Genomic DNA, 25225 nt, shown 5'->3' on the forward strand with positions numbered 1-25225 from the left:
GGAGTGCCCCCCCTCTAAAAAAGCATATTCCCAATAATATTCTTTGGGGAGGCTGCATTTTGCAGCCTCCCCATTGGAGTTGCTCATATGAGGTGGTTCTCAGGTAAAGGGGAATTTATTTTTTATTTAGGAAATAAAAAAAAGGTGAATTTGCCAAGCGGCATGTTCAAGGGTAACATTTTAATAGAAGATATAGATTTTTTTAAAAAAAGGAGAATTTGTCACGTGTCATTTTTGCCAAGTGGCGTTTTGAAGGGTAACAGTTTTTAGTAATAGTATATAGATTTATGGCTAGGGTTAAAGTTAACAAAATATTCCTTGCATTTTTTACACCAACTAACCATAAGGACTAATATCAACAGCTTAACGCAATTTGAGGGACTAATATTAAAATATAAAGATTTGAGGGACTGATACGAAAGTAGGTATGGTTTAAGGGACTAATATCTAAAACCCCCCTGTTTATTATACGGGCGACGGATCGAGTCGAATAATCCATAGAAAAATTCCTCAAGGATCCAAAATATGGGACCAATAGAGGGGACAAGTGAGGTGTCTCTCTCTTATTGGATAATGATGGCCAACTCATTATCCAATAGGTGGGAGACACCTCACTTGTCCCCTCTATTACTCCCATATTTTGGGTCAGTGTAGCAAAGCTCTAATCCATAAAACAAACGGATCTGATTGCGTCGATCCGAAATTGATCCTACCGGACCCGTTCGCCACCCGTATTGGCGAGTCTGCCCCCTTTGAGCTTTAACCGAACCAACTTTTCTAATTCTAATAAGAAAGCCCGATGGTGGTAAGAGTACCGCCTCGTCTCTCATCCTCCGCCCTCCTTGGGACCGCAGCATCAAGAGCAGAGAGCACGGCAACCCTTCGCGTCACCGGAATCATCAACCGGTCGAAGATGTCGTCGCCGCCGCCCCCGCCGCCTTCGTACACGACTCTCAAAGATCGCGCCACCTTCGAGCGCGAGATTAAGAAGAGCAAGTTCATCGCCATCGCCGCTCCCATCTCCGACGAGCGATCTGCCCATTCTTTTCTCAACGAGGTTTTCTTAATCCAATTCATTTTTATGGTTTATTATTATTCCGTCGTTCTTCGCGTTAGGTTTTTTTTTATTTTAATGAGAAATGTTGTTTTTAAACCCTCATTTTCGGTTCCAATCCATTATTTATATTCCTTTGAATCAACTGGATGTTAATTGAAATTGGCCTATAATTTGGGGCAAAAGGTTGTAATTTATGATTTCGTATGTGCAATTTAAGTTCTTCTTGTTGACAATTTACACCACGAGCAAGTGATGGAATTGTTGACAAGATTTTGATTTCAAAATGAAGCTGGCTCATTGTAGAGTATTAGATTTTGCAGGAGATGGGGAAAAAAGACCTTGACGAGTAGCTATTTGAAACCAAAATATGTAGGTAGAAGATGCACCCAATAGTTAAGTAAATCTTTCCACCACATTTTTTTAAGAGATGTTGGTGTTTATTCATCTTCACCTCCATGAAGGTTGACGAAGTCGTGAAAGTGAGGATTTTTCTATTAAATCGATGAAGGACTCTAGTGAAGAGGGTTTGATTTTCCAACATGCACTGATGTAATAAATCCATTGTAAAAATTTTTGGATTCACGACTTGAACCAGGGTTTTGTAAAGCGCTGAGTGCTTCTGGGTGCTGGACCCGGCACTGAGCGGCCAGATGCTTAGGTGGACGCCAAGGTGCTTGTTCTCCTTTTTTTTTTAAAGTGGGTGTGAAATACTTAAATCAGAAAGACACAAGAAATTAATGATAAGAAGAGGGTGTCATAATTTCTGTAACAATCCCATTCTATTAACAGTCCCATGTCATTGACACTCCCTTATCCCATTCTATTATTGGCTAGACTGACAGGCTCCTAATGGCGACTAATTGTTTTTAAAATTAAGGTCATGCAGCAGCATCTCCATTTCTATCTCCATTTAGATTGATCCTAGGCTTCTCGCTGTTTCCAGTCAACAGTTTATGGACTGTCCATATGCAAGTCCTAGGCACATTCTTAGTTGATCAGGATTTTTTTATCATGGCAGTTTTGCCGGCAACAACAGGTATTCTCCTATCAGGTCCATTATACTAGCACCATTATTCATTCCTTTTTCCACTTGAGTTTGGGTGTGTGCAGAAACTCCATATGCTTAGGAAGCCTCCGCGACATAATTGTTTTCACTGCCAGTCATGTTAGCCCTCTGCAAGTTAATGCTTACCCCTGGCTGATGCAAGAATTCCTCTGCAGATTGGTGCTAACTCTTTATGATGTAGTGAGCTTTTTGATAAGAAACCTAGAAACCAGCTGTTAAGATGGCGTCGTGTTTTTATTGTCTTACCTGATATGTCTAGGAGTCTATTTACCTGCTTGTTTTGTGACAATGTATTTTCTTCTTTACCTATATAAATAGTTCAGTTTGTAGATAGTCTAATGGGCCTTAGACGGTAGAAAAATGGAAACTGAAGAATGCTTGAACATCAGCATCTTCGGTGATAGTTTTTGCATTTTATAGCATAACATGCTTAGGATCTGAATTGCTGGTTAATAATTCCTTTGTTTTAATCTCTCCTTTTCTTTAATTCAAGGTTCAAGATCCCCGTGCTACTCACAATTGCTGGGCATACAAGGTAATATATTGTTGACCAGTTAGCAAATTTATGGTTCCTTACAATCTTTATGTTCCTTATTTTCTGGCGAATGAGTTTATGTAGCTCAGAGATCAATATCGCAGTAATGATGATGGGGAACCTTCAGGGACAGCTGGAAAGCCGATATATTCTGCTATTGTCTCCTCGGGTATCGACATGGTGATGGTGGTTGTCATTAGGTGATCATTACTACTTAATTTAGTGATCCTTGATCCAAAATCTCAGTTCCTATATTTTAATAATTTTTTGATATTCTGGTAATTTAGTTCACGATAAAAGATCTCTGTCATTTGACAGTCACGTCTAAATTGTTTTTTATTTATACAGGTATTTTGGAGGTATAAAGCTGGGAACTGGAGGATTGGTTAGGGCTTATGGAGGAGTTGCTCTAGAATGCCTCAAAAGTGCTACAACTTGTTTTGTAAAACCCAAAGTAATATATTGTTCTCTGGCAGATTGTTTTTTCTTTGTCTTCTCTTAGAGAAACGCTTTCCTAGGGCTAATGCCAAGTAGAATAAACAAATAAGACTAGACATTTCATCTTTTTAAAAGCTCATTATAATACTTGAATATTATATTGCAGGCCCCAATTGGTGTTGAGGTGCCATTTGAATTGTTGGGAACTGTGTATCATCAGGTGCATATCAAGTTGATAGAAAAACATTATATGACTTTCTTTGGTTCATGGACTGTAGAATAGAATCATGACTTCTTTTTTCAAGTCCTAATGATGAGTTTGAATGTGTATTTTGCTTGTTCACTTGTACATTGTAGTTCTTATTTTTATCTGCAATTTTATGTTATTGATTCCCAAATTTGTCTTCATTGTAAAATAAGCCCCCCAAAAAATAGATGGATAAAATAAATCGCCCAAATCCTTTAAAATTTTAACTAGGCGAACCGATTTGGTGTGACTTGAAAGGACTTGGTGGACTTATTTTTTAATTCCATCTTTTGGAAGATTTACTTTAAAATAAAGATGAATTTGGGGAGGGGATGGATATCAGAAAAAACCCTTTTTTATTTTCATTTTCTACTTGTTAGAACATTGTTTTTACTGTGCATGAACGCTTAGGTAAAATCCTTCATCTAATTCAGCTATGTGTTGAATTCACATATATATTATGCATATTAACATGTGTATGCATGTGTTATTTACATGGGTACTTCAAATGCAGAGTCATGCCCATACCCAACACATGTCGTACCCATATCAATGCCCAACACTTCTTCGACACTCCTTAATGTAGGCATACATTTATTTAGATATGTACTCAATTATACAATGCATTTTTAATTTAAAACACTCGTCATACACTTCTTGGATATATATTCTACACTTAACATTTATTTTTGTAACTTTGTGGACAAGGGTCGAGTTTGTTTCAGCCTTAAGAGCTATGATTCAAAATGGTCGTTCACATTTATAGCTCAGAACCATGATTATATCTCATGAATTCTCCTATTACAAATTTATCGTGTCCCGGCATACCCGTACAACGCACCCATACCTGTGCAACTTAGGCATGTGGTGATCAAAATGAAGGCTGTAAACAGTTGTCGGAGAAACAACATAGACAAGTAAAGGCTAATAGATAATATACTAATAGACCTATATTGCATTAACACCACAACTGTGGAACACTTGTAGATAAAAGTGTGCAACTGCAAGTGAAACACTAGTCATTGGTTAAATGGTTAGGCATTGAGTTAATAGTGTATTTTGTACTACTAATGATCATCTCTAGTTTGCTATTGCATGACAAGGTTGTATCAATAAATATAAAAACATCAAAAAGTTAAAGCTGTAAAGATATTAGTGACATGTAATCTTCTAGAAACAATACATTTCAAGTTAGCAAATAAACTAAATAAGTTTTGGGATATGCTATTCTTGTTTCACATTTATTGCACTATGTTTGGGAGTTTACTAATGGAGGGGAAGGAAAAAGAAGTGAAGGAAAAATAGGACAGGGTAAGGGAAAGAAAGGAGAGGAAAACATAATATCATGTTTGGGAGTTCAGTAAAGGAAATGGAGGGGAATCATTTATTAACCGTTATTTTCATATCAGGAATCAAATCATATAGAATGGAGGATAATTGAGATTAAATTTGTCACGTCAACTCCCTTCCATTCCCTTTAAAAATATCTCCCAAACGAGGTGAACCTTTTCACTTCCCTTCCTCTATCCTTTTGGCTCTTTGAAATTATTATTATTATTTGCTTAGCATTGGAACATCTTATATAAATTATCCTTTCACCTGTTTGTCAGAATCTTTCCTAGTCTTGGGGAAAATCGAGGCTTGCTCCTATCGCAGAGGCTAAAGCGGCTAGACAAGCAGCCCTAAATGTTCATGATTGAATGAGGCTTTGCTTGGGCTAGCTTTGACTTTGACTAAGGCAGAGATAGACATGACCGGAGTAATACACATGGGATTGATGATTATGAGGTGGCGGTTTATTTAGCAAAATGAGCTATTAATAGCTGAAAGTGATGGGTAAGCTTTGTCCTTGGTAAGGGAAAGAAAGGAGAGGCATTCTTGGTACCAAGGACAAGCTTTGTCCTTGGTAGTGAGACCACTTTTGAGCCACACATTAAATGCCTTTACTTGAAAATGCTGCTCACTTGGTTTCTCATGTTTAGATGAGCGGATGGGAAGTGATCACCTCACTATCAAGGACTAAACTTGGTCCTTGGTGCCAATAATACCCATATTCATCACACACACATTAGTAGGGTAAAACTAATCAGATTCGAGTTACCCAATTATCATGAATAAATTTTTATTTAGCTTAACTGAAGAAAACATAACCAGCTTGATTAAGGAATCAAATTCGGCTTGATCTATAATTGGGTTAAGCTTTGTGACTCTTGCTTGACTAGCCTGGTGATTAAGTAAATTGAACCTAACTGAAGTATTCCTGTTGTTAATGGTTTTGAATTAAGATGGCATAATTAAAAAATTTCTACAAGCTATGTGCACAAAAGTTACTGCTAGAAAAAACTAAGTTCTAGTGTTTTCATCTCAAAGGAATAGAATGTGGTTTACTCAACTTATTGAAGTTGTAATATATATTTTTACAATTTTCAATAAAAAGAGTAAGCGTAGGACTAGCATCTGGTAGTAAAGCTAAATAACAATGTGACAACTACGCAAATATTATTCTTATTTATATTATATGATAATTAATAATACCATCAGGTCAAAACAGGAAGAGTTTTGCCCTAACTGTTCCATTTATTAATTTGGTAAGGATAGTCTATCAATGTGGACCTATACCTATCTAGGGCTTAGCCCAACCCAACTACATTTGGTGTCAGGACTGCCACTGTTTTCTATAGTTGTCAAACTGGCTAGCAAGGTTCTCATCATTCTATCTTTCTTACAAAGTTACCATTGTTTATGGTTGATTGTGAAGAGGCCATTGCACTTCTTATCGTTTTGGGAACTAACTAGAGTGGAATTACTTCATCTTTATTTTTCTGGGTAGTTGATGTGCCTAGTAAGGTCTGAATCTTACGCGTCGTGGACCGCATGATCAAGTTGAGGGTCGTTGGCATTTGATCTAACTTTTGCTTGAAGGGAGCTTCAGTTGGTGAAGTTTTTGAGTATCTCGAGGGTAATATTGATCCAAAAGAGTATAAGAGTTGAGCGCGTTGTAGGTGAATGAATCCTTGAAAAACTTGGGTGGGGGGGGGGGGGGGTGGGGGGGGGAGTTTGATAAATTTTGGCTAGTGCCAAGCTTATGATAAAGCCACATAATGCATAAGCAACCCGAGATGAGAGAAAGTCGATCATGAGCCTTGGACAGAAAAAACCTGAGCAAATGGGAGTCTTCTCTGAAAACTTGAGTTAAAAGTGGAGCAAGAATTGAGCCCTTGAGATGTGGGTTAAGAGTTTCTATTTATAGAGGGAAAATTCTGCTTGAGACGCCCTTAACTTGACATAGGGTTGCCCCCTTAACTTGACATAGGGTTGCCCCCTAGTTTGACAGCTTGCAGTGTACGTTGTTTTTACAGTTAGAGTTAAGCAATACTTTTTAGGAGGAATTTTTAAATTAGAACACTGCATAAAAATAATTACCATTTTGACCTATTTTAAAAGTATTTTTCAAAATCGATAGTTTCAGCCATGTCAACCTCGTGTGCTAAAATAAGGCCGACTTTGAAAAAAATATTTTACAAACTTTACGGATTTGGGAATCCCATAGAGTTTAAATACTCAATTAAAGTCTATGGGATTATGAATCCTGTACATACTACATTTATATAATTTCCAACAAATTAGATAGTTTGATCTAATAGTCTTAGGTGCTAGTCGTAAGACTTGTTTTAAATGGGTGTGGGTTCAAATCCCACATCTGTCATTTGTTTTTTTTCCTTTCTATTTTATTTTAGTAAAACTTTTGGAAATCTTGTACGGGATTTCGAAATTTTACCAACATTGAAAGGAAAAATTAAAAAGTAAATACAAATTTTGACAAATGTGAGATTTGAACACACTACCTTCCAAGGAGAAGGCTAAAAATTATGATCTAAAACCACTTGACCCAGTGTGACATTTGTTAAAATTTGCATTGAAATATTATATATGGGATTGGCAATCCAGTATAATTAGTGGCTTTTGCTAATTACATGGAATCCCATAGAGATTAATTACCAATTATACTCTACGGGATTCACATCCCGTGGGGTTTGTAAACAATTTTGTTTAGAATTGACCTAGTTTTGGCGCACGATGCTGACGTGATTGAAACTAGATCAATTTTGATAAGTACTTTGCGAAGAGGTCGAAAATGATAAGTATATTGGTGAAAGGGTCTATTTTAAAAAATTCTCCTACTTTTTAACAAAAACTGCAGTTTACACTGGTGAAATAGCCTCACGTATTGTCAATTACGTTTTGTAGCCCCGCGTAATCGATTGTGGGCATTTTGTGTTTTCTGTTCTGCATTCTTCTGCCATGTTGCTGTCCTGACTGCTAGTGACTATTAGAAGGCTGACATGGCATCCCTTTAACCTCATTAACCTCATGTGCATCAGGGAATTGCTAACCTCACATGTGGTGCGAGGCTGATAGCTTCTCTAGATGATTCAGCCTCATGCATTAGATGTTAGCCCTGCGTGACAATTCAAACCTCGCATGTGGGTTTTGAAACTGATCCTCATCTTGCATTGACCTAGGGTTCTGCAGACTTGTACCCTTAGTCAATCATAGACTCATTTGACTTTTAACAAGTCCATTGGCCATATTAAATGACCATTTTGCCCTTGGTGGGTCCGACATAGCATGTGAGGCATTTAATTGACGGTCTGACGTTTTTGAATGTCTACAACCCATGGCACCAACTCATAAAAGACTGATGTCAGATTGAGAGCTGTTTGTTAAACCTTCAATTCATTAATGGATCTCATTTCTCGTAGTGAATCCCACTTTCAGGGGATGATTAAGAGGATGAAATCAAATGCCAAATAGAATTTGGCTCTATCCTTCCATAGTCTAATATATAAACTTGGTTTAGTGTCTTTACTTTAGTATGTGTATTGCAATTGTCGAAGAGTCTCCACAGAAATGAGATAAACTTGCGATATCACTAGGCAGTTCATGTGGGCGATTTAGATTATGTAGGTATTTACTGCTTCATGGATTTTGCTATAAATCTGATGCTTTTGCCATGTTGAGGATGCCTACAAATGATGTAAACCGACTTCTAGCTATGTTATTTGTTAAAGTGAAAACAGTAAGTAGAAGTTGACTTACAACGTATACCCAAATGAATCGACATAATTCAATTATTATATAAGATATTATTACTCTTAGTAGTAATGGAGTGATTTCTGTATTTAGTTATGCCTCGAAATTGATTTCTGTTACTTCACTGAATTGTTGACAGCTCCAATCTTTTCAAGTTGAGGGCATTGAGCAGGACTATGATACTGGAAAAGATGGCATCACCATGATCACTTTCAAGGTAGATTATGATCGAATTGAGGCCCTGGAGGATTCACTCAACTCCTCTTGCAGCAGAAAGTTGGAATTTCTCAAACATTAGAACCGGTTTTGGTTGAAGTTGAATGGTCCATGATCAGATGACTAGGAATGTATTGCTCCTAAAATGATGATGGGGAATCATAATTTCAAACCGAATTGTATCATTTGTTCCTTGTCATTTTTATCTGCAATTTTAGCAGGTGAAGATATTCTTCCATAAGAATATCTTCACCTCTTTTTTGCGACCATTACCTTAGTAAATATGTATGTACCAGTTCATGTGACTATGAGATGGTTTAACCTCTATACATATGCAAATTTTTCTGTCTTCAAGAATGGCTAATATAATGATGAATTATTTCATTTAGTTTTTGATCAGTCAAGTAGGGACACATCCCCAATTGAAAGTTTCTTGCTTGCTTTATGCAAGTTAACAAAATCATGACAAATCATTCTTGCCTTTTTCTTATTCATTCAGTTGCTGCTTGTTCCTTCATTGTTTTCATTTTTTCCTTTGAATATTTATTGCAATGGATTGGCTTGTAATATTGAAGAAACTGGGAGCGAATAATTTTTGCCATTTAAACAAAATCATGTGGAAATCTGTAGCCTCATATTTTGCTTGCAGTCCTGATTTTCTTTGGCATTTGGCAGGAGTAGAAGTGTGAATTTTTTTGGTATTGCGGAAGCAAGTTGGGTGTTTGATATGTGAGATGGCTGTCAAATGGAGAATAGATTACGCGAACAGATTAGACAACTTGCTGTAGGCTGTCTAAAAATCACAATAGATAGCTTATCCTCCATCAAACACCGATGATGGAAGTTACAATCTGACGACTTCCAGAAGGCTACAATTTGAAGACTTTCACGTAGATCGCTGAAGGTTACAATCTGACGACCTTCACGACAACCGATGAGAGCTCTAGTTCAATAGCATTCATAATCAACATCGGGAGTTACAATCTGACGACTCTCATATTCTCAAGGAGCCAAGACGAAGATTACAAGACAATGATCTTTGCAACGCTATGACAAAAGAGATTACTTTGTGATAATCTCTTCAAGACAAGACGCGGAGGTCCTCCCCGTGTGTCAACATCAAAACGCCGGGGTCGATCCCGCGTTACAACATCAAAACGCGAGGGTCGAACCCACGTTACAACATCAAAACGCTGGAGTCGATCCCGCGTTATAACATCAAAACGCGAGGGTCGAACCCACGTTACAACATCAAAACGTCAGGGTCGATCCCGCGTTACAACATCAAAACGCGAGGGTCGAACCCACGTTACAACATCAAAACGCTGGAGTCGGACCCACGTTACAACAAGCGAAACGTGAGCGACCCTCGCGTTCTGGATGTTCAGTCAACACCCAACCTCGCGTCTCAATCAACGCCAGGTTGGGTGTTTGACTCATTCAAATATGAGTCGAACGGTTTCAGAACGGTTTCAGAACCGTTTTCCCCACGATCTGAGGAAATCACGCCCACTTAGGAGCGGATTTAGAGGGCAGTTACACCCCCTTAATCCCCTATAAAAGCGAGTAAACTCAACTGGGCAGCGAGGGGGGAATTTCTTGGCTCAGATCGACCACTGAGGGCTGGCTTTTTGGAGCGGAAGAGTTGGCAGCAGGTTGGATTTTTGAGGATCTCAACCACTCAGGTTTGGTGATTCAACAGCAGCAACAGAAAAGTCCTTGGAGATAGGATTTTTGAATCAAATTCAGAAGATCAAATCTGAGAGGATTCTTCAACAACAGAATATCAGCTTGGTCATTAACCGAATTTTCGGTTCTAACAACTCTATTAACAGAGTTCTAACTCGTTCAAAGTTCTTAAACTCATTCAGAGTTATCCATTAAACTTTCCACAGAAGTTCATCGTTCCCACGAGATAAAAGACGGTCGGATCGTCAACGGAGAGCAAATTCGACGCGAGCAATCGAAGGAGGCATTCCATCGCCACTGAGAAGAACCCAGTTTTAAACAAAGGAGAGAACAAAATTCATTCTCTTCTCTTTTGTAATCAAATTGTAATCAGAATACATGCACAAAAAGAAAAATTATAACGTGGTTCGCTAAAACAATCTCTATCTACTTGTGAAGGAGAAAAGAGGTATACACCATTAGTAGTAATGAAAGGGCTATACCAACGAAAAAAATCCTAAATAATTTCAAAAGCTGACTTTTTTACCACAAGCAAAAGCTCAATAAATTTTGAGAATAGATCTGTGCTCTACCTGCAGTTTTGGTTTCCGATATATGCTGCGGCCTACAGCACACCAGTTGAGCTCAGCTCTTGTAAGTGCTACTATTCACCTTTTGTTCATGACAGTAATAATTTTCTATCCATTAATCATGAATTTAGTTGTGTTTTTGTTGCTTTCTCAAAAATGCATCCTGGAAGTCAAGCAACTTAGACTGAAATAGGGTGCATTTTTCTAAGAATTTAATGCATTGACATTTCAACTTGGTTATCCATCATTCAATTTTTTAACTACATCACTGGGTAATATTTTCAGCATCTTTTAATTTGAATTTCTTTGTATACATTTGCAAATATGTATAATTTCTTATTACACAAGATTGTCTGTTTTTTGCTCCTAGAATTAATGCAGATTTTCCGTACTGAAACATGCCTTTGCATTAATTTCTATATTCCCTTGAGTTGCTTGATCTGCAACAGGCCCAATCTCTTAAAGTTGAGGATAAATCAGGACTATGATACTGGTAAAGGTGGCTTCACCATTGTCATCTTCATAGATTACGATCGAAGACACCTGGAGAATTTTGATCAAATCCACTTGCTGCAGTAAACTAGAGTCCTTCAGCCATTAGCACTGGTTTTGGTTACATCTGTTCTTCTTGATTCATGATCAAATTGCTTGAAAAGTACAACTTTGGGAATTATGAAAGGAATATAACTTCCTTGATTGTGTCACCTGATTTCTGTCAGATCGCCTGAAATTTCAGAAGGTAAACTTGTACTTCCCCTAGAATACCTTAACTTCCCTGTGTATATAAATCTATATGTATCTCTTATATGTTTCAATCTTCTATATGTGCTAATATTTCTACGTGTATGGTAAATAAATCTGATCATTAGTTATTCGTTTGGCTAGATTGAAGAATGTTATTACTGATTTACACCTTTAGTTTACTGCCTGGAAATTTCAAAATCAGTTAATCAGTACAAATTATAAATTGACTGAATTTTTTCATGTTTCTTAGAGCCTAGCAACATTATGATTAATAATGCTTTCTTGTATATAATAACTACTTATCCAATTGTAGCTACTTTTTTCCCCCTTTGTTTTTGTTTCTTATAACTCCAACAGGCTGGATTGTAATATCAAAGATGCTGGAGCGCGCCTATGTTGCTTGGGTACTTCTATCATGAAACCATCCCGAGTCATCTCTTACCCGTACCCTTACCCGATACTTCTTCGACACTCCTTATATATATATGCATACATTTTTTCAGAATTGTACTAAATTGTATAATGAATACGTTTAAGTTTGAAGCAACTATAAGGAAGCCAGTAATCCAGCTGATGATTATTACAAATCAAATAGGTACAGGCAATATAATCAATAAATACAAACCACATAAACCTCACATCACAAATGAACATAACAAACTAAAAGTGAAATATTCGACCAGCTCACTGACCCATAAAAAGCTATAAATTAACTCCATTAACATCAAGAATTCAAGATGGCCAAGGACTAGTTGCTGCTTGAGGTGGGGAAAGAAAAGGAATAGGTGGTATCTGAACTCCAGGATTAGTTGGAATGGTTGTTGGGATTGTGGGAAATGGGGGAATACCCGTAGGAATGGAGGGAATAGTTGGTATTTGAGCAGAAGGTAAAGGAGGCAATGTTGTTGGAACAGTGGGCATTGTGGGAATGACAGGCATTGGTTGCAGTGCAAGCTTAGGGAATGTGGCCGCTGGCATGCAGAGCTCCCATTGGAAGTGTAGGATTTGTGGGGAGAGGAGGCGGTTGAGTGGTTGAAACTGGAGGCAGCACTAGCATACACAGCGTTGGAATGGTAGGTCAGGTTGATGCATCTGGTGCTCGGGTGTCTAAGAGATGGCGAGCTGCAAGGCTTGCATTAATGTTTAGTAGGACTAGAAGGAAAGTGAAGCCGTGAAGGTGATCAAAGTATAGGAGGCCATAATTGTAAACTACTAAACATGCCAAAGTTCTTTCTTCTTTGTATTGTGTAGAGCAATCTCTAGGTTTGGGACATGTTTATGCAGAAGAAATGTGGTATAATCTCTATGGTGTCCAAAATAGGTAATCTGTTATGAAATGTAGGTGTTCATTGTTTGTTCACCTTGTCATCTTATTTGCTCCTTATGTCAAAGTGGGGTCTAGGTTGGCTGTTTCATTGGTAGTTAGTTAGAGGATTGAGCTGCATGTTTGACCAAACAGTACATTGAAATATTTGTTTCCCTGTGCTACTTCATCCTGTAGTAATGACTTTATCCTCACTTTGCTTCAGTATGTTAGTGAAGGGTTTAGAAATTCCTCGTTACTGACTTATACGTAAAGAATTAACTTTTCATGAGCATCATATCCTGGCAATGATATGGCTAATTGGTCACATCAGTTCTTGTCTAACATGTCTGACTTTTCCTTAAATCTTATGGACCTGCTTTAACTTGCCTCAATTGAAGCTGCTTCTGACTTCTTAAGAACACGCTCAAGTGTCATATTCCAATTGCTGTTCGTTCTTATTTTCTTATTCCTCAGTTTTGGTTTAGGGTAATTTCACAAAACTACCATGAACTACTTGGGACTTCGAAAAAAAAAGACTATCATAAACTATTTTTATTAGGGAAAACTGCCATGAACTTTTATATCTGCAGAAAAATGCCACACATATCAGAAAATAACAGTAGCTGTGTTAATGACATTGTTAAAAAGTCTAAAATACCCCTAACAAGTAAGAAGGGGGAAGAATGAGAGAGCAGTTATATAAAATAAATAAGGGCAAAATGGTCCAAAATGTATCACATTTATATCATGTGCCAACTTACAATAATGTCTGACAGTCAATGGTAGTTTAATAAAATTGTTTATGTTCTTTTTCACTGGTTAAGTATAATTTATGGGACTTTTTTTGTAAATGCTCTAATAATTTATGGTATTTTTGTGAATTTTACTCTATCGTTCACAATAAAATGCTCAACAAGGATATCTAAAGTAAATTACTGATTTAAATTTGGTCTAGAAAATCAGATTGAGACCGTCAATTTGGTCCCGTAAATCAGATTGAGACCGTCTTTTTCCAATTTCTTCAACAAGTTATTTTTTCCTGTTAAGTGGAGATTTTTCTGTATAGTATTTATACTCAATAGTCCATACTAACATTAGATGTTTCTGCACTACAATAAACCTACTGTTGATCTTTGTAAATATTGCCTAACAAAATCATTGCCTTTCATATATATGAAATCACCAAAGTTCCTGTTCGTAACTCAAAAAATTGGGTAATTTCAATACTGTTTGAACCTAGATCTGATTAGAAAGGTGAATCAAAATCAATCTTTTTGTACATTCTTGATAAATATAATTGTTCTGTTCTGTATTTGTTATTTGTTATTTCTAGGAATTAACCTGACTGCTAATTTTAGCTGAAATCTTCCTTCAGTTTAATGTTCTAATCACCATTAATGGGACGTTAGAATTATAGCGTTACTACCCTCTATGTCTACACTTGTTTCTTAGCGTCCTACTTCACTTGCGGATTACAATTTATTCTATTTCTTAAGGTAAGGCAATGAAAATATTAATTTTTGATTTTTGAAAAATCTTTCATCCACCTTCTGAACAGATCAATTATTGTGTATTTTGATATTGGCCTTAATGAATGAAATAATTTACGCCATCTATCACAGTTTTGATTTTCTTCTGTAGTTTTTGTTTTCTACAGACATCTTATTCTATTTCGATTCACTATTTAACTTATTAAGAAATTGTGAAAAGATTTATTGTTCATGGCTAGTTATTTTTATTAGAAAACATGTAGAAGTGCCACAACAATTTTTTGTTCAATTTTTTAAGCAATTTTTTTGTTCAATTTTAGTCATAACTTTTATGAAGGAAAGGCAGGATATATCAAGTGAGGCCATGCAATAGCATGCCTGTCAACTGGATTAAAAGAGTTTTTTTCCCCATTACGTTGTCATTTATGTCTGTTTTTAATCATGAGTGGGGGAGGTTTTGGTTTAGATCAGACAGTGTAGGCACGACTTCACCCATTTTTTATTGAACTATATACCACCCAGATTGGTTAGAACTGAAGTCAACCTATCTATTAAGCCTGTCTATTGAACTACGTTGCAGTTGCAATGCACAGTAAAGTTGGATTTGGGACTGCAGGAATTGTTTAGAGAGGAGGCAATTGGTATGGCGCCAATGTAGGAATGACAATGTTAGTGTTTGTGCAGCTGCTCCATTTGGGGTATCTCAAATGTGGCAGGTTTGAGGCTTCCATCAATTCTTGCTGAGGCCAGAGTTTGAGCTAAGATGAACTCAGGTGTATGAAGCCATAATTTTGAAATGCTAAAACTTCTAATTATCTACCTCTTGGAGTTGTCTAGCTCTTTCTGTGTTCTTTGTGTACATCAATCTCCTAACTTGAGCTGATTTTTTGGGACAAAATGTGGAATGATCTCTTAGAGTTGGAAAATAGGTGATCTGTTGCTAATAAGTTTTTGTTGTTTGTTCAGCTTCTCATTTATTTTCTTCCACTATCCTCAGCTGTTTATTTGTGGGAAGTTAAGAGAGCTAGACATGTTCACTAAATAGTTCAATTTGTTCCGAAGTGTTATTTTTCCAGTGGCAAGTACTTTAACAACAATTTAATCCTTTTCTGCTCTAAGATGTTAATAAGACTTAACAGATTTTTTTGTTCTGTTGACTTCTCCATTAAGAATTAACTCAAATATTAAACCAAATACTAATTTTCTTCTGAAAACGTATCGATGAAATACACACTTTTGATTTGCACACTTTTGATATGCCAACATTCGTTGTCAGGTTAAACTTATAAAATAAAAATAAGCAAAGCCAATATGTACCAAATTGTGAAACAAATATAAGGAAGTCAATAATTCAGTCGATGAATGTTACAAATCAAATACAAAGAAGCAATATAATTGGTAAATACAAAGCACATAAACCTCACATAATAAGTGAACATAGCAGACTAAATATGAATGCATAGTACGATCTTAATGACTCGTAAACAGATGTAAATTAACTCAACCAATAATCAACATCAATATCTTCAAGGACTTTTGGCTGATGAATGTGGAGAAAGGAAAGGAATAGGTGGTATCTGAAATCCAGGAATGGTTGTGGGGATGGAAGGTAATGGAGGAATTCCTGTAGGACTGGAGGAAATAGTTGGTATTTCAGCTGAAGGCTAATGAGGCAGTGTTGTAGGAACAGTGGGAATTGCCGACATTGGTGGAAGTGCAAGATTTAGGCAATGTAGCAGTTGGCATTGGTGACGGAGCCGATTTTGGGAGTGTAGGCATTGTGGAGAGAGGAGGCAATTGGGCAGTTGGTAATGGTGGCAATCTCGACATAGGCAGTGTTGGAATAGCTGGGAGGGTTGGTGCTTCTGATGCTGTTGAGGTGTCTAAAATTTAGCGAACTGCAGAGCTTGAATCGATGCATAGCAGGGATAAACCGAAAGCTAAGGTTTTCGTGAGAGGCCATAGTTGTAAACTTCTACAAACTCTAGGGTTTTGGTGTAGCCATTCTGGAGTTGGAAATGGATCATCTGTTGTTAAATGTCGGTTTTTGCTCTCCTCATCTAGATTGCTGACATGTGGTGAGAAATTAGACAGTTGAACTACGTGTTAACTAAATGTTACTTTGGATATTTGTTTTCTATTGCTACATCATTTTGTTTTAACTACTTTATTTTATGTTTTGCTCAATTACATTAGTGAAAATTTAAGAGATTTCTATCGTTGGCTGACTTCTGCATAAAGAATTTACTCATCATCGGCATCATGTTCTTGCTCTTGACTTATCACATTTTCTGACTAATGTAATTTTGGTTTTAACATTGTTCTGTTTAATTTTGGTTCATCTTACTCTTAAGAAACCGTGAACTTTCATTGATGGATAATTATTTCTATTGGAGAAGAGTAGCGATATTTTTGCTTAAGGTTAGTCCATAGTTTAAGTAAAGTAAAGCATATATCTGGCATGAATATATCAATTGAGGTCATGCAACTCGCATGGTTTGCTGTGTAGATGGTTTTGTCCATTACATTGACATTCAGGTCTATGGCTGTCGATCACGTGTAGGTGTAGGCTAAGTTTTATGTCAGACTCAACAGTGTAGGTATGTTGAACCACCTGTTTATTTGATTATATGTCATCACTATAGGCTGGAACTGAGACAACTTATGATTTTTTTAAAACATATCCAGTCTTGCCTTTTGCATAGTCATTTTTAGGTTGTTTTTCATCTGTACCCTTGGTTTCAAAAAATTGAATTAATGATAAATTTAATAAGTTAATTGATAGTTAAGGAATTTTATGATTTGTATTATGACGAGCTTAATCTATCCATTGTGGTCATTTTTAAGCTTTAACAACTATATCCCTTTAAGTTCAATGCCATTGTATTTTTATTGAAATTGGGCTTAGATAGACAAATTGAGAATATAGTTTTTTCCCCATAGTGTCAAAAGGAAATCACAAATGTTTAACTCCTAAAATGACTGTTATTAAATATTCATTTACCTAATGATAGAAAATGCTGGAAATAATCCAAAAGTTCATATCAGGTGGGTCTTGGTTCAATTGTGTCAAAAGTTCATATCAGGATCCAAGCCATTAATAAATATATTGTCCGCATATTTTGCTCAACCCACAAGAAGTGCTTCTATAGTCCTATGTGATCTACCTAAACTAGGAAGGACTATACAAAAAATGTTCTATTTGGCAGGTGTTTGGGAGCTTTACAGCATATAAACTTGGTTCTTTATATTCTGGGAAACGAATCATGGAGAAAGACTATGCAGGCTGGCAAATGTAGAACGGGTTCATGTTTGGAAGTGATGATTAGATTGGTGATCTGTCTTAAACACAAATGCTCACTATTTGTTTATCATCTCAATCATTGTTCTTTCACCTGTCATGATGAGATTTATTTCTTGGAGATCTGCCTAGTTTTGATGGTACCTTTAAACCAAAGTACTTGTTTGGATGGTTCAGAGGTTGTTTTCTCATCTTTTTCCTCAGACGATTTACTAGTTGAAATCTGTTGGCCAAACTCAGAAATTTTCTTTTAACTAAATTTCTTTCCTAGTGAAACTTCACCTTGGGTAATCATCTTTCAAAGTCGGACCTGTTTCTTTTACCTTTCATAACTGTTGAAATAAGCTTTTAAAACATGCCATTTTACGTCAGGTTAATCTGATATAGTGGAAACACTGTAGATCTTTCTTAAACAAATATAAGGAAGCCAGTAACCAATTGATGAACTATTACAAATAAACATGTAAGCAACATAATGTATAAGCTTGAACCACAAGAACCTCATATCACACTCACACAAACACTTCAATCTCAGGACTGAACGCATCTTACCTCAATAAGTCGCGTATCACACTAAAGTAACTCCATTTATATCGGCATCAAAATCTTGAAGGACTAGTGGCTGGCAGCGGTGGGGAGAGGAAAAGAAGGGCTGATATCTGAACACCAGGAATAGTTGGAATGCCTGCAGGTATGGAGGCAATTCTCGGTATCTGAACAGAAGGCAGAGGAGGCAATGTTGCAGGAAATGTGGGGATCATGGGAATTGCAGGCATCGGCGGAGGTCCAAGCTTTGACAATGTAGCGGCAGGCATAGGAGAGAGAGTTTGCATGGGAAGGGTAGGAATTGTTGGGAAAGAAGGCTGTTGGATAGTTGGAAATGGGGAAAGACTTGCCAGTGGCAATGTGGTAATTGTTGGTAGTGTTGGTGCACCTGGTGATGTAGGGGTGTCTAAGAGATGGCTAGCTGTGAGGCTTACATCAATGCTCTTTAAAGCTAGGATCACAGCTACTATGCAAGGTTTTAAATATCGGATATCGGGGAAATATCGGATGACCAAAATTCATATTGGATTGCGGATATCGGGGAAATATCGGAGATATGTGGTAAATATCGGAATGCCATAATGAATGTTTGCATACATAGTATAATGTATTAAAATGTAATCTCAACATATGTATGAAATTTAAGCATACAAAATATGAGTAATATATGTTGAGGATCACTAATCAACCTTCTAAAACAAACAAAAGTGCGAAGCAATGTTGCAACATTCGATCTGCTTTTTTTAGGGCAAAATATCATTTGATATAATGGGGAAATCTTGATATCTCGCCCAAAAATTCCAAACACGGTATATTATTTTACAACAAGCTATATAAAAAGATATATTGGTCCACATATCGGCTAATATATCGGCCATATCGGGGATTTATCACTCAAAATAGCCAAAAAGCAGTAAAGGATATTTAAAGAACATATCGGTTGCGACAAGCCCTGTAAAAGAATATATCGGGGGATATATCAGGCCATGTCGGGGATATTTAAAACAATGCTACTATGGTCCTCTTGCGGGAGGCCATGTCATAAGAGTAAGAGTAGAAGGCTTAGTTTGTGCTCCTTTGTTTTGTATATCAATTCCTGGGGTGCACAATATATATGAGTAGGAATGTTTAGTGGTGTCTTTGAAGTATAGGGAATTGGTGACATGTGGCAGAATTTAAGTTTAATTTGTTTGTTCACCTTCTTATCTCTTCTTCTTCCCCTACAGAACAGAAAATTCTTATTAGGTACCAAGTAAGTTGTTTTAATGTTGGGAAGTTAGGCAACCTATTGTGGCACTTTAAGATATTTGTCCTTTGTTACTTTATTTTGCAGTAGCAATTTTTATCGTCCCTCTCCTGTTTTCTAAGATCTTTTACTCTTACGGTACCTACTTTTATCCAATCTCTTGCCCCAGACATCAATGCAGCTTTTAGATTTCTCTCTTTGTTGATTTCTGCATAGAAGAATTCACTCATTTTTTGTATCATAAGGATTTGATATGAATTCCTTTATTTCTTGCCCCAGACATCTCGGCTCTGGATCAAGGTTTTAAATGTCGGTTATCGGGATTTATCGGACGGTCAAAATCCTTATCGGATAGCGAAAATCGGGGATATATATCAGGGATAAGTAGTATTTATCGGAGTAATATACTAGTAAATAATAAACAAACATAAGCTTGAAAAAAATATAATGTTAGTCAAAATGGAATAATAAACAAGCAAATAACATAAGCTTGAAAAAAATATAATGTTAGTCAAAATGGAATAATAAACAAGCAAATAATAAGATAACATCAAGAATGAAGAACCATCTATGCATCTACATAATTATTGTTTAATCATGAGATTCATAAACTGACTTACTAAGTTGATATTTAGTAGTTATGAGCCATTATCAATATCCATAAACAAACATAAGCTAATCAACAATCAACCAAGTTCTAAAAGCAACAAATAGTTCATAATTTGTAAACATTCAAAGAGCAAATCCAAAAGAAAGTAAAACCTCCCAAATCCTACTTATCGTCCCATAAAGCCGATATTTAGAGCCTACTTATCGGCCGATAAGTGCCTTTATCGCCGATAACTCGCCGATAAACCTCAAAAAACGATAACCGATTAAAAATCCTACTTATCCTAGCGGAAAGCTACCAAACCCGATAACTCGGCGATAATATCAGATTATAGGCCGATATTTAAAACCATACTCTGGATTAGTTCTCATGTTTTGGTTATCTTCTGCTCTGCAATTAATGTTACTTTGTTTTGTAGTAATTACTTTTATCATATTGACCAAAAAAAATTACTTTTATCATGTCCCCTAATTTTTTTCAAGATTATAGTGTTATGCCTCAAATACAATGAAGTTGTAGAATTTTCCCTCCCTATGTTTTAAATTATGTGTAGCTTTGTAAGGATTCATGTGAATTTGGTTCATTGGGAAGATATGTGTAAGATCTCTGTCAGAGCTAGTGCTCATGTTCATTGTATTCATACTCATGTTCTATGTTTGATGTGAAATAATGAACTCCAATTTTAATCAAATTACTCGAGCTTGAAACCAAGAAACTTCACCACAAATATTACTGCCTCATGTTCAAGAGTTAAAAAGAGTATCCAAAAATACTGTGGCTTAAACTTTTCTGTTAATTTTACTGAGACCCGAGCGTTATTTTGTTTTCGGGGCTATAAATACTTATATAATTATATTTTGAGTTTTTTGCATAAAAGTTAAAAGTCTCCAAGCTGATGATTGCTGATATGTTTAAATATATATTTTATCTGTTCCATATTTGTCTGATCATTCAGTGATTTAGTTCTTATCCAGGCATATCAGGTTCAAATTTCTGGAGTTAGGATCCAGGAAGATGCACCAGTGGTCCAATTGGCAGGAAGAACAGAGGGTAAAATCCAAGTGCAGGTTTGTGTTCTCTTCTATATGTTACTGATATGGTTACCAATCTTTTGCTTGGGCAATGAGTTTCCTAAAAGTATATTTTATAGGCTAGAAAAGTTTAAAAGGCCCCATGCTTTGAACTTTGAAGCGTTATTTAATGCAATTAATTGTTTTTCATTGCTCTATGCATCTGACATGCTTTGTATTAACAATGGGACGACAAGTTTGTCAAATTTGATTAGCATCTTCCTATTTGACTTTTACTTTTCTAACAAGCTGTGGACAGGTAATACTTCTAGCATTTGTGTTTAAATTAGAAGGATCGGTTAGTAGAAACAGACTACTGAAGGTTATAATAAGATTGTGGAGATTAAAAAGACACAATATAATAAAATATGATCAAATCTCTAAACAAATACAGGGAGATCCTTTGATAGAACGCAGATGAATGTTACAAATAAATAAACAAGAACAAAGACAATGTATGAACTCACAACATATGTCCTCACAATCACAACATACTCATTAAGCGAAACCCAACAAGCTCCAAAAACCTATGCGTATATTCCTGGGGTAACTCCGTCAATTTATCAATGTTTCGTGGACTAGCAGCGGCTGCTGGAGGTGGGGAGAGGAAAGAAATGGTTGGTATCTGGACACCAGGAATAGTCGGAAGGCCTGCAGGGATGGTGGGGATAGTCGGTATCTGGGCAGTTTGGTGGCTGGTAACGGAGGGAATAGGAGCTTGTTGGGTGGTTGACGGTGGAGGCAATGTTGGCATTGGCAGTGTGGGAATTGTAGGTAGCGTTGGTGCTGCTGGTGATGCTGGAGTGTCTAAAAGACGACGAGCTGCTAGGCTTGCATCAATGGTTATCAGGGCTAGAAACGAAGCTAGGTTGATCTCATTGCAAAAGGCCATTGGTGAAAAGAGTAGAACACTTCTTGATTTCTGGTCCTTTTTGTGTCTCGGTATCTGGCTTGGAGACCATAAATAGAGTAGGAATGTTGAACTTTGTTCTGGAGTAGAAGGAATTGGTGATCTGTGGCCAAAATGAGTGCCAATTGATTGTTCATCTTCTTATCTGTTCCTTCTTCCACTGGTAAATAGCTTGTTTAGGTGCCAAGTGGTGGGTTGTTTTGTTGGTAGGAAGTTAAAGTACTAAACCTGTTGACTAAGTGGTACTTTGGAATATCTGTTGTTTAACATAACTTCACTCTGCAGTAATTGTTACTTTTAGTGGCTGTTTGCATGCTTTGGGGAAACTAGAGTATTCATGACGCCATATGGAAAGTGGTCATGCACCTCATCACTTTCCATGGAAGTTTTTACATTGTTTGGTTAAGAATCTTTATGAATCCTAAAAGGATAGGGTTACATTGTTTGGATGGCATTGGATGGCATAATGTAACCTTGGAAAATGATAGTTACGCGGTGGACCACATTCAAAAGGTTCATTTTATCATGGGTGAGAATGAGATTACCTCCATAAACACAAAACTCCAACAATCCAACTTATCTCACAACTAATATCTAAAATAAGAAATTTGATACCTCAAGATGAAAAAATTGATTGGGAATTCTAACATGACAAAAATAGGGAATTCTAACATGACAAAAATATCTTGTTTGGCTTATCGAAAATGATAAAAATATCTTGTTTGGCTTATTGCATTTTGTAATTTGGAAAATAATAATTTTGTTTGGCTTGTTTGTTGTAAATTTGGAAAATTATAAAAAAAACTAGTAGGATTTTTTTCTACATCAGTATCCTAAATCTTTCATAGTTTTGAAATTAGCCCCTCAAATCATTAAATTGCAATTAGGTCCCTTAGGTGTAAGGTTATTTTGAAATTAGTCCTGCAGTCAAGAATAGAAGTAGCAGTTGGAGGGATTAATTTAAGACAATTTGTGCAAATTAAGGAATCTAATTGCAATTTTAATTACATGAGGGACTAATTTTGAAAATTTTAAAGAAAGAACCTAATACTAACTTCAACGTTTGAGGGGCTAAGTCAAAATATGAAAGAGTAAGGGACTAAATTGAAAGAAAAACCTATTATTTATTGTTGTTAAGATTTGACAGTGTGCAAGAGACAAGTAGCTCGTTTTATTTATTTATTTATTTATTTATTGTCACTGCTGACAGGTCTGTCAGCTTTCCCACGAAGCCACTCCCAAATGGAATGCTTTTACTTTTTGGGACACCGATCAAAAAGTGTCACAGAATCTAGTTACCATGTGAAAAAACGTGCTAACAAACAACGTAAAATAGAGATTAGCTGACACTGACAGTGCGCCCCGGAAGCTGATGACTTTCAGTGATTTTCATTGCAAAAAAACTGCAACCAAACAGCCCCTTATCATCCCTCCTGTTCCCTAAATTACTTTCTCCTGTAATAATTACTTTTATCCAATTTTATGTCCAAACAATGATACACATCCTAAACTTATCTCTCTTTGGATCCTATTCTAGTACTTTATTTTGGACAAAATAATTTATAGCTTGACAGCTGATATTTGACTTTATTTCTTGTATTAGCTAATTCTTGTTTGGACAAAATAATCAGTTGTTTGACAAAATAATTACTTCCTCTATGCTTGTTTTGAAATAATCATCTTCTTTATTAATCAAATCAATCAACTTCAGAGCCAAGGAACTTTCTCAAATACTTGGGCTTCTTGTTCAAAGTGCTGTTATATTTAGGGCTATCTTCCTGCATGTCAAAATAAACTCTCCAGTCTGATAACTGCTATTTTTTATATTTTTAAACCTGATAACGACTAATATTCTTAAATATATGTTTTAATCTACATTCATCTGATTATTCAGTACGGATTCAATACAGATGCAAGCACAACGGCGTCGGGATGCTGAAGTTAGGATCAAGGGTTATACACTACTGGTCTATCGGCACGAAGAATAGAGGTTAGAAATCTATTTGACTACTACAACTTGCTTGGTTCTAGAAGATTGACCTCTTCTAGATGTACAATATTTTTCATTATTGTACTGCCATGTCGGTTGCATTATGTATACTGGTTGTGCATAAAAGATATCTGGTACTAGTCATATATCCTCAACTTTGGAAAAAAATCATTGTATTGCCATGTGACATGCTGTATCTGTTACTGGTTGTGCATAAAAAAATGTCTATACCAATCTGATATGTCCGTAAACATTGAGAGCTTATCATCTATATTTACACGTATATGCTGGAAATGGAGGAAATACCATGAACACCTAGAACTTGAATCTTCATTCATCGAGTAATTGTTGCAACATATCAACTTGGTCTATATTTCTGGGGAGCAATTCAGGAAGATCGACAGCGTAGGCTACAAAACATTTAAGGGCTTATCTTTGGCAGTGATGCTGAGACTGATGTATCATGATTGCACCTCTCTATGTGCTTGGCATCTCTAACATTGTCCATTAGTGATAGGTTATGGGCAGATTCATCCCTAGGAGATCTGCCTAGTTTTTACGATACCTTTATGCATTAGATCAGATGGTCCTGAGTTTCTTTCCTTTTCCTTTTTTCCCTCAGATGGTTTAGTAGTTAGAATCAGGTCGGGAAACTAGGAATATTTTAACTATTTTTCTACTACTGAAAATTGGGTAGAAAAGTGCCGTGAATGCACTCTTCAAAGTCAAGAGTTGTCTTTCCCCTTTCCAAAAGGATGAAATAAACCTTTAACAATTGTATCAGACTAGACTCATATAATGGAAAAACTCTAGATGTTTAATTTGTTAAAACAGATGTCAGGAAGCCAGCAATCAAAACAAATAAACTATTACATATAAGAATGCAAGGAGCACCGTAATGCAAGGAGCAGCGTAATGTATAAACTCAAACAACAAGAACCCACGTCACAAACAGACATTACAATCTCAAGACTGAACACATCCTACAGACTCAGTAACTCACATAGCACACACTAAATTAAGTCCTTCCATATGGACATCAAGATCTTCAAGGACTATTGGCTGCTGGAGGTGGAGAGAGGAAAGGAATGAATGGTATCT

At 36.4% G+C, this 25225-nt stretch overlaps 2 protein-coding genes across 2 annotated transcripts; one reads left to right on the top strand and one right to left on the bottom strand.

Moving 5' to 3' along the window:
- On the top strand, positions 778-9037 carry LOC109820701 (IMPACT family member in pol 5'region). Its single transcript, XM_020386893.1, has 6 exons — positions 778-1057; positions 2617-2658; positions 2743-2858; positions 3007-3112; positions 3263-3316; positions 8577-9037. Exons 1-6 carry the CDS (start codon positions 800-802, stop codon positions 8733-8735), a joined length of 735 nt encoding a protein of 244 aa, XP_020242482.1. The 5' UTR covers positions 778-799; the 3' UTR covers positions 8736-9037.
- LOC109821500 (proline-rich receptor-like protein kinase PERK2) lies at positions 18352-22247 on the bottom strand. Its single transcript, XM_020387685.1, has 2 exons — positions 21712-22247; positions 18352-18615 (listed from the first exon to the last, which is right to left on the bottom strand). The coding sequence occupies exons 1-2, from the start codon at positions 22114-22116 to the stop codon at positions 18352-18354; spliced, it is 669 nt and encodes a 222-aa protein (XP_020243274.1). The 5' UTR covers positions 22117-22247.

The sequence above is a fragment of the Asparagus officinalis genome, chromosome 8 (assembly GCF_001876935.1).
Source record: "Asparagus officinalis chromosome 8, Aspof.V1, whole genome shotgun sequence".
In the NCBI taxonomy this organism is placed as follows: Eukaryota; Viridiplantae; Streptophyta; class Magnoliopsida; order Asparagales; family Asparagaceae; genus Asparagus; species Asparagus officinalis.

Coding starts and splice junctions, on each gene's coding strand:
- LOC109821500 (XM_020387685.1), bottom strand. CDS start 22,116: ATGGCCTTTTGCAATGAGATCAACCTAGCTTCGTTTCTAGCCCTGATA. Junction 18,616..21,711: donor TTCGCTTAATGAGTATGTTG/TGATTGTGAGGA, acceptor ACTATCCAACAG/CCTTCTTTCCCAACAATTCC.
- LOC109820701 (XM_020386893.1), top strand. CDS start 800: ATGGTGGTAAGAGTACCGCCTCGTCTCTCATCCTCCGCCCTCCTTGGG. Junction 2,859..3,006: donor GTGATGGTGGTTGTCATTAG/GTGATCATTACT, acceptor TTATTTATACAG/GTATTTTGGAGGTATAAAGC. Junction 3,113..3,262: donor CTTGTTTTGTAAAACCCAAA/GTAATATATTGT, acceptor ATTATATTGCAG/GCCCCAATTGGTGTTGAGGT.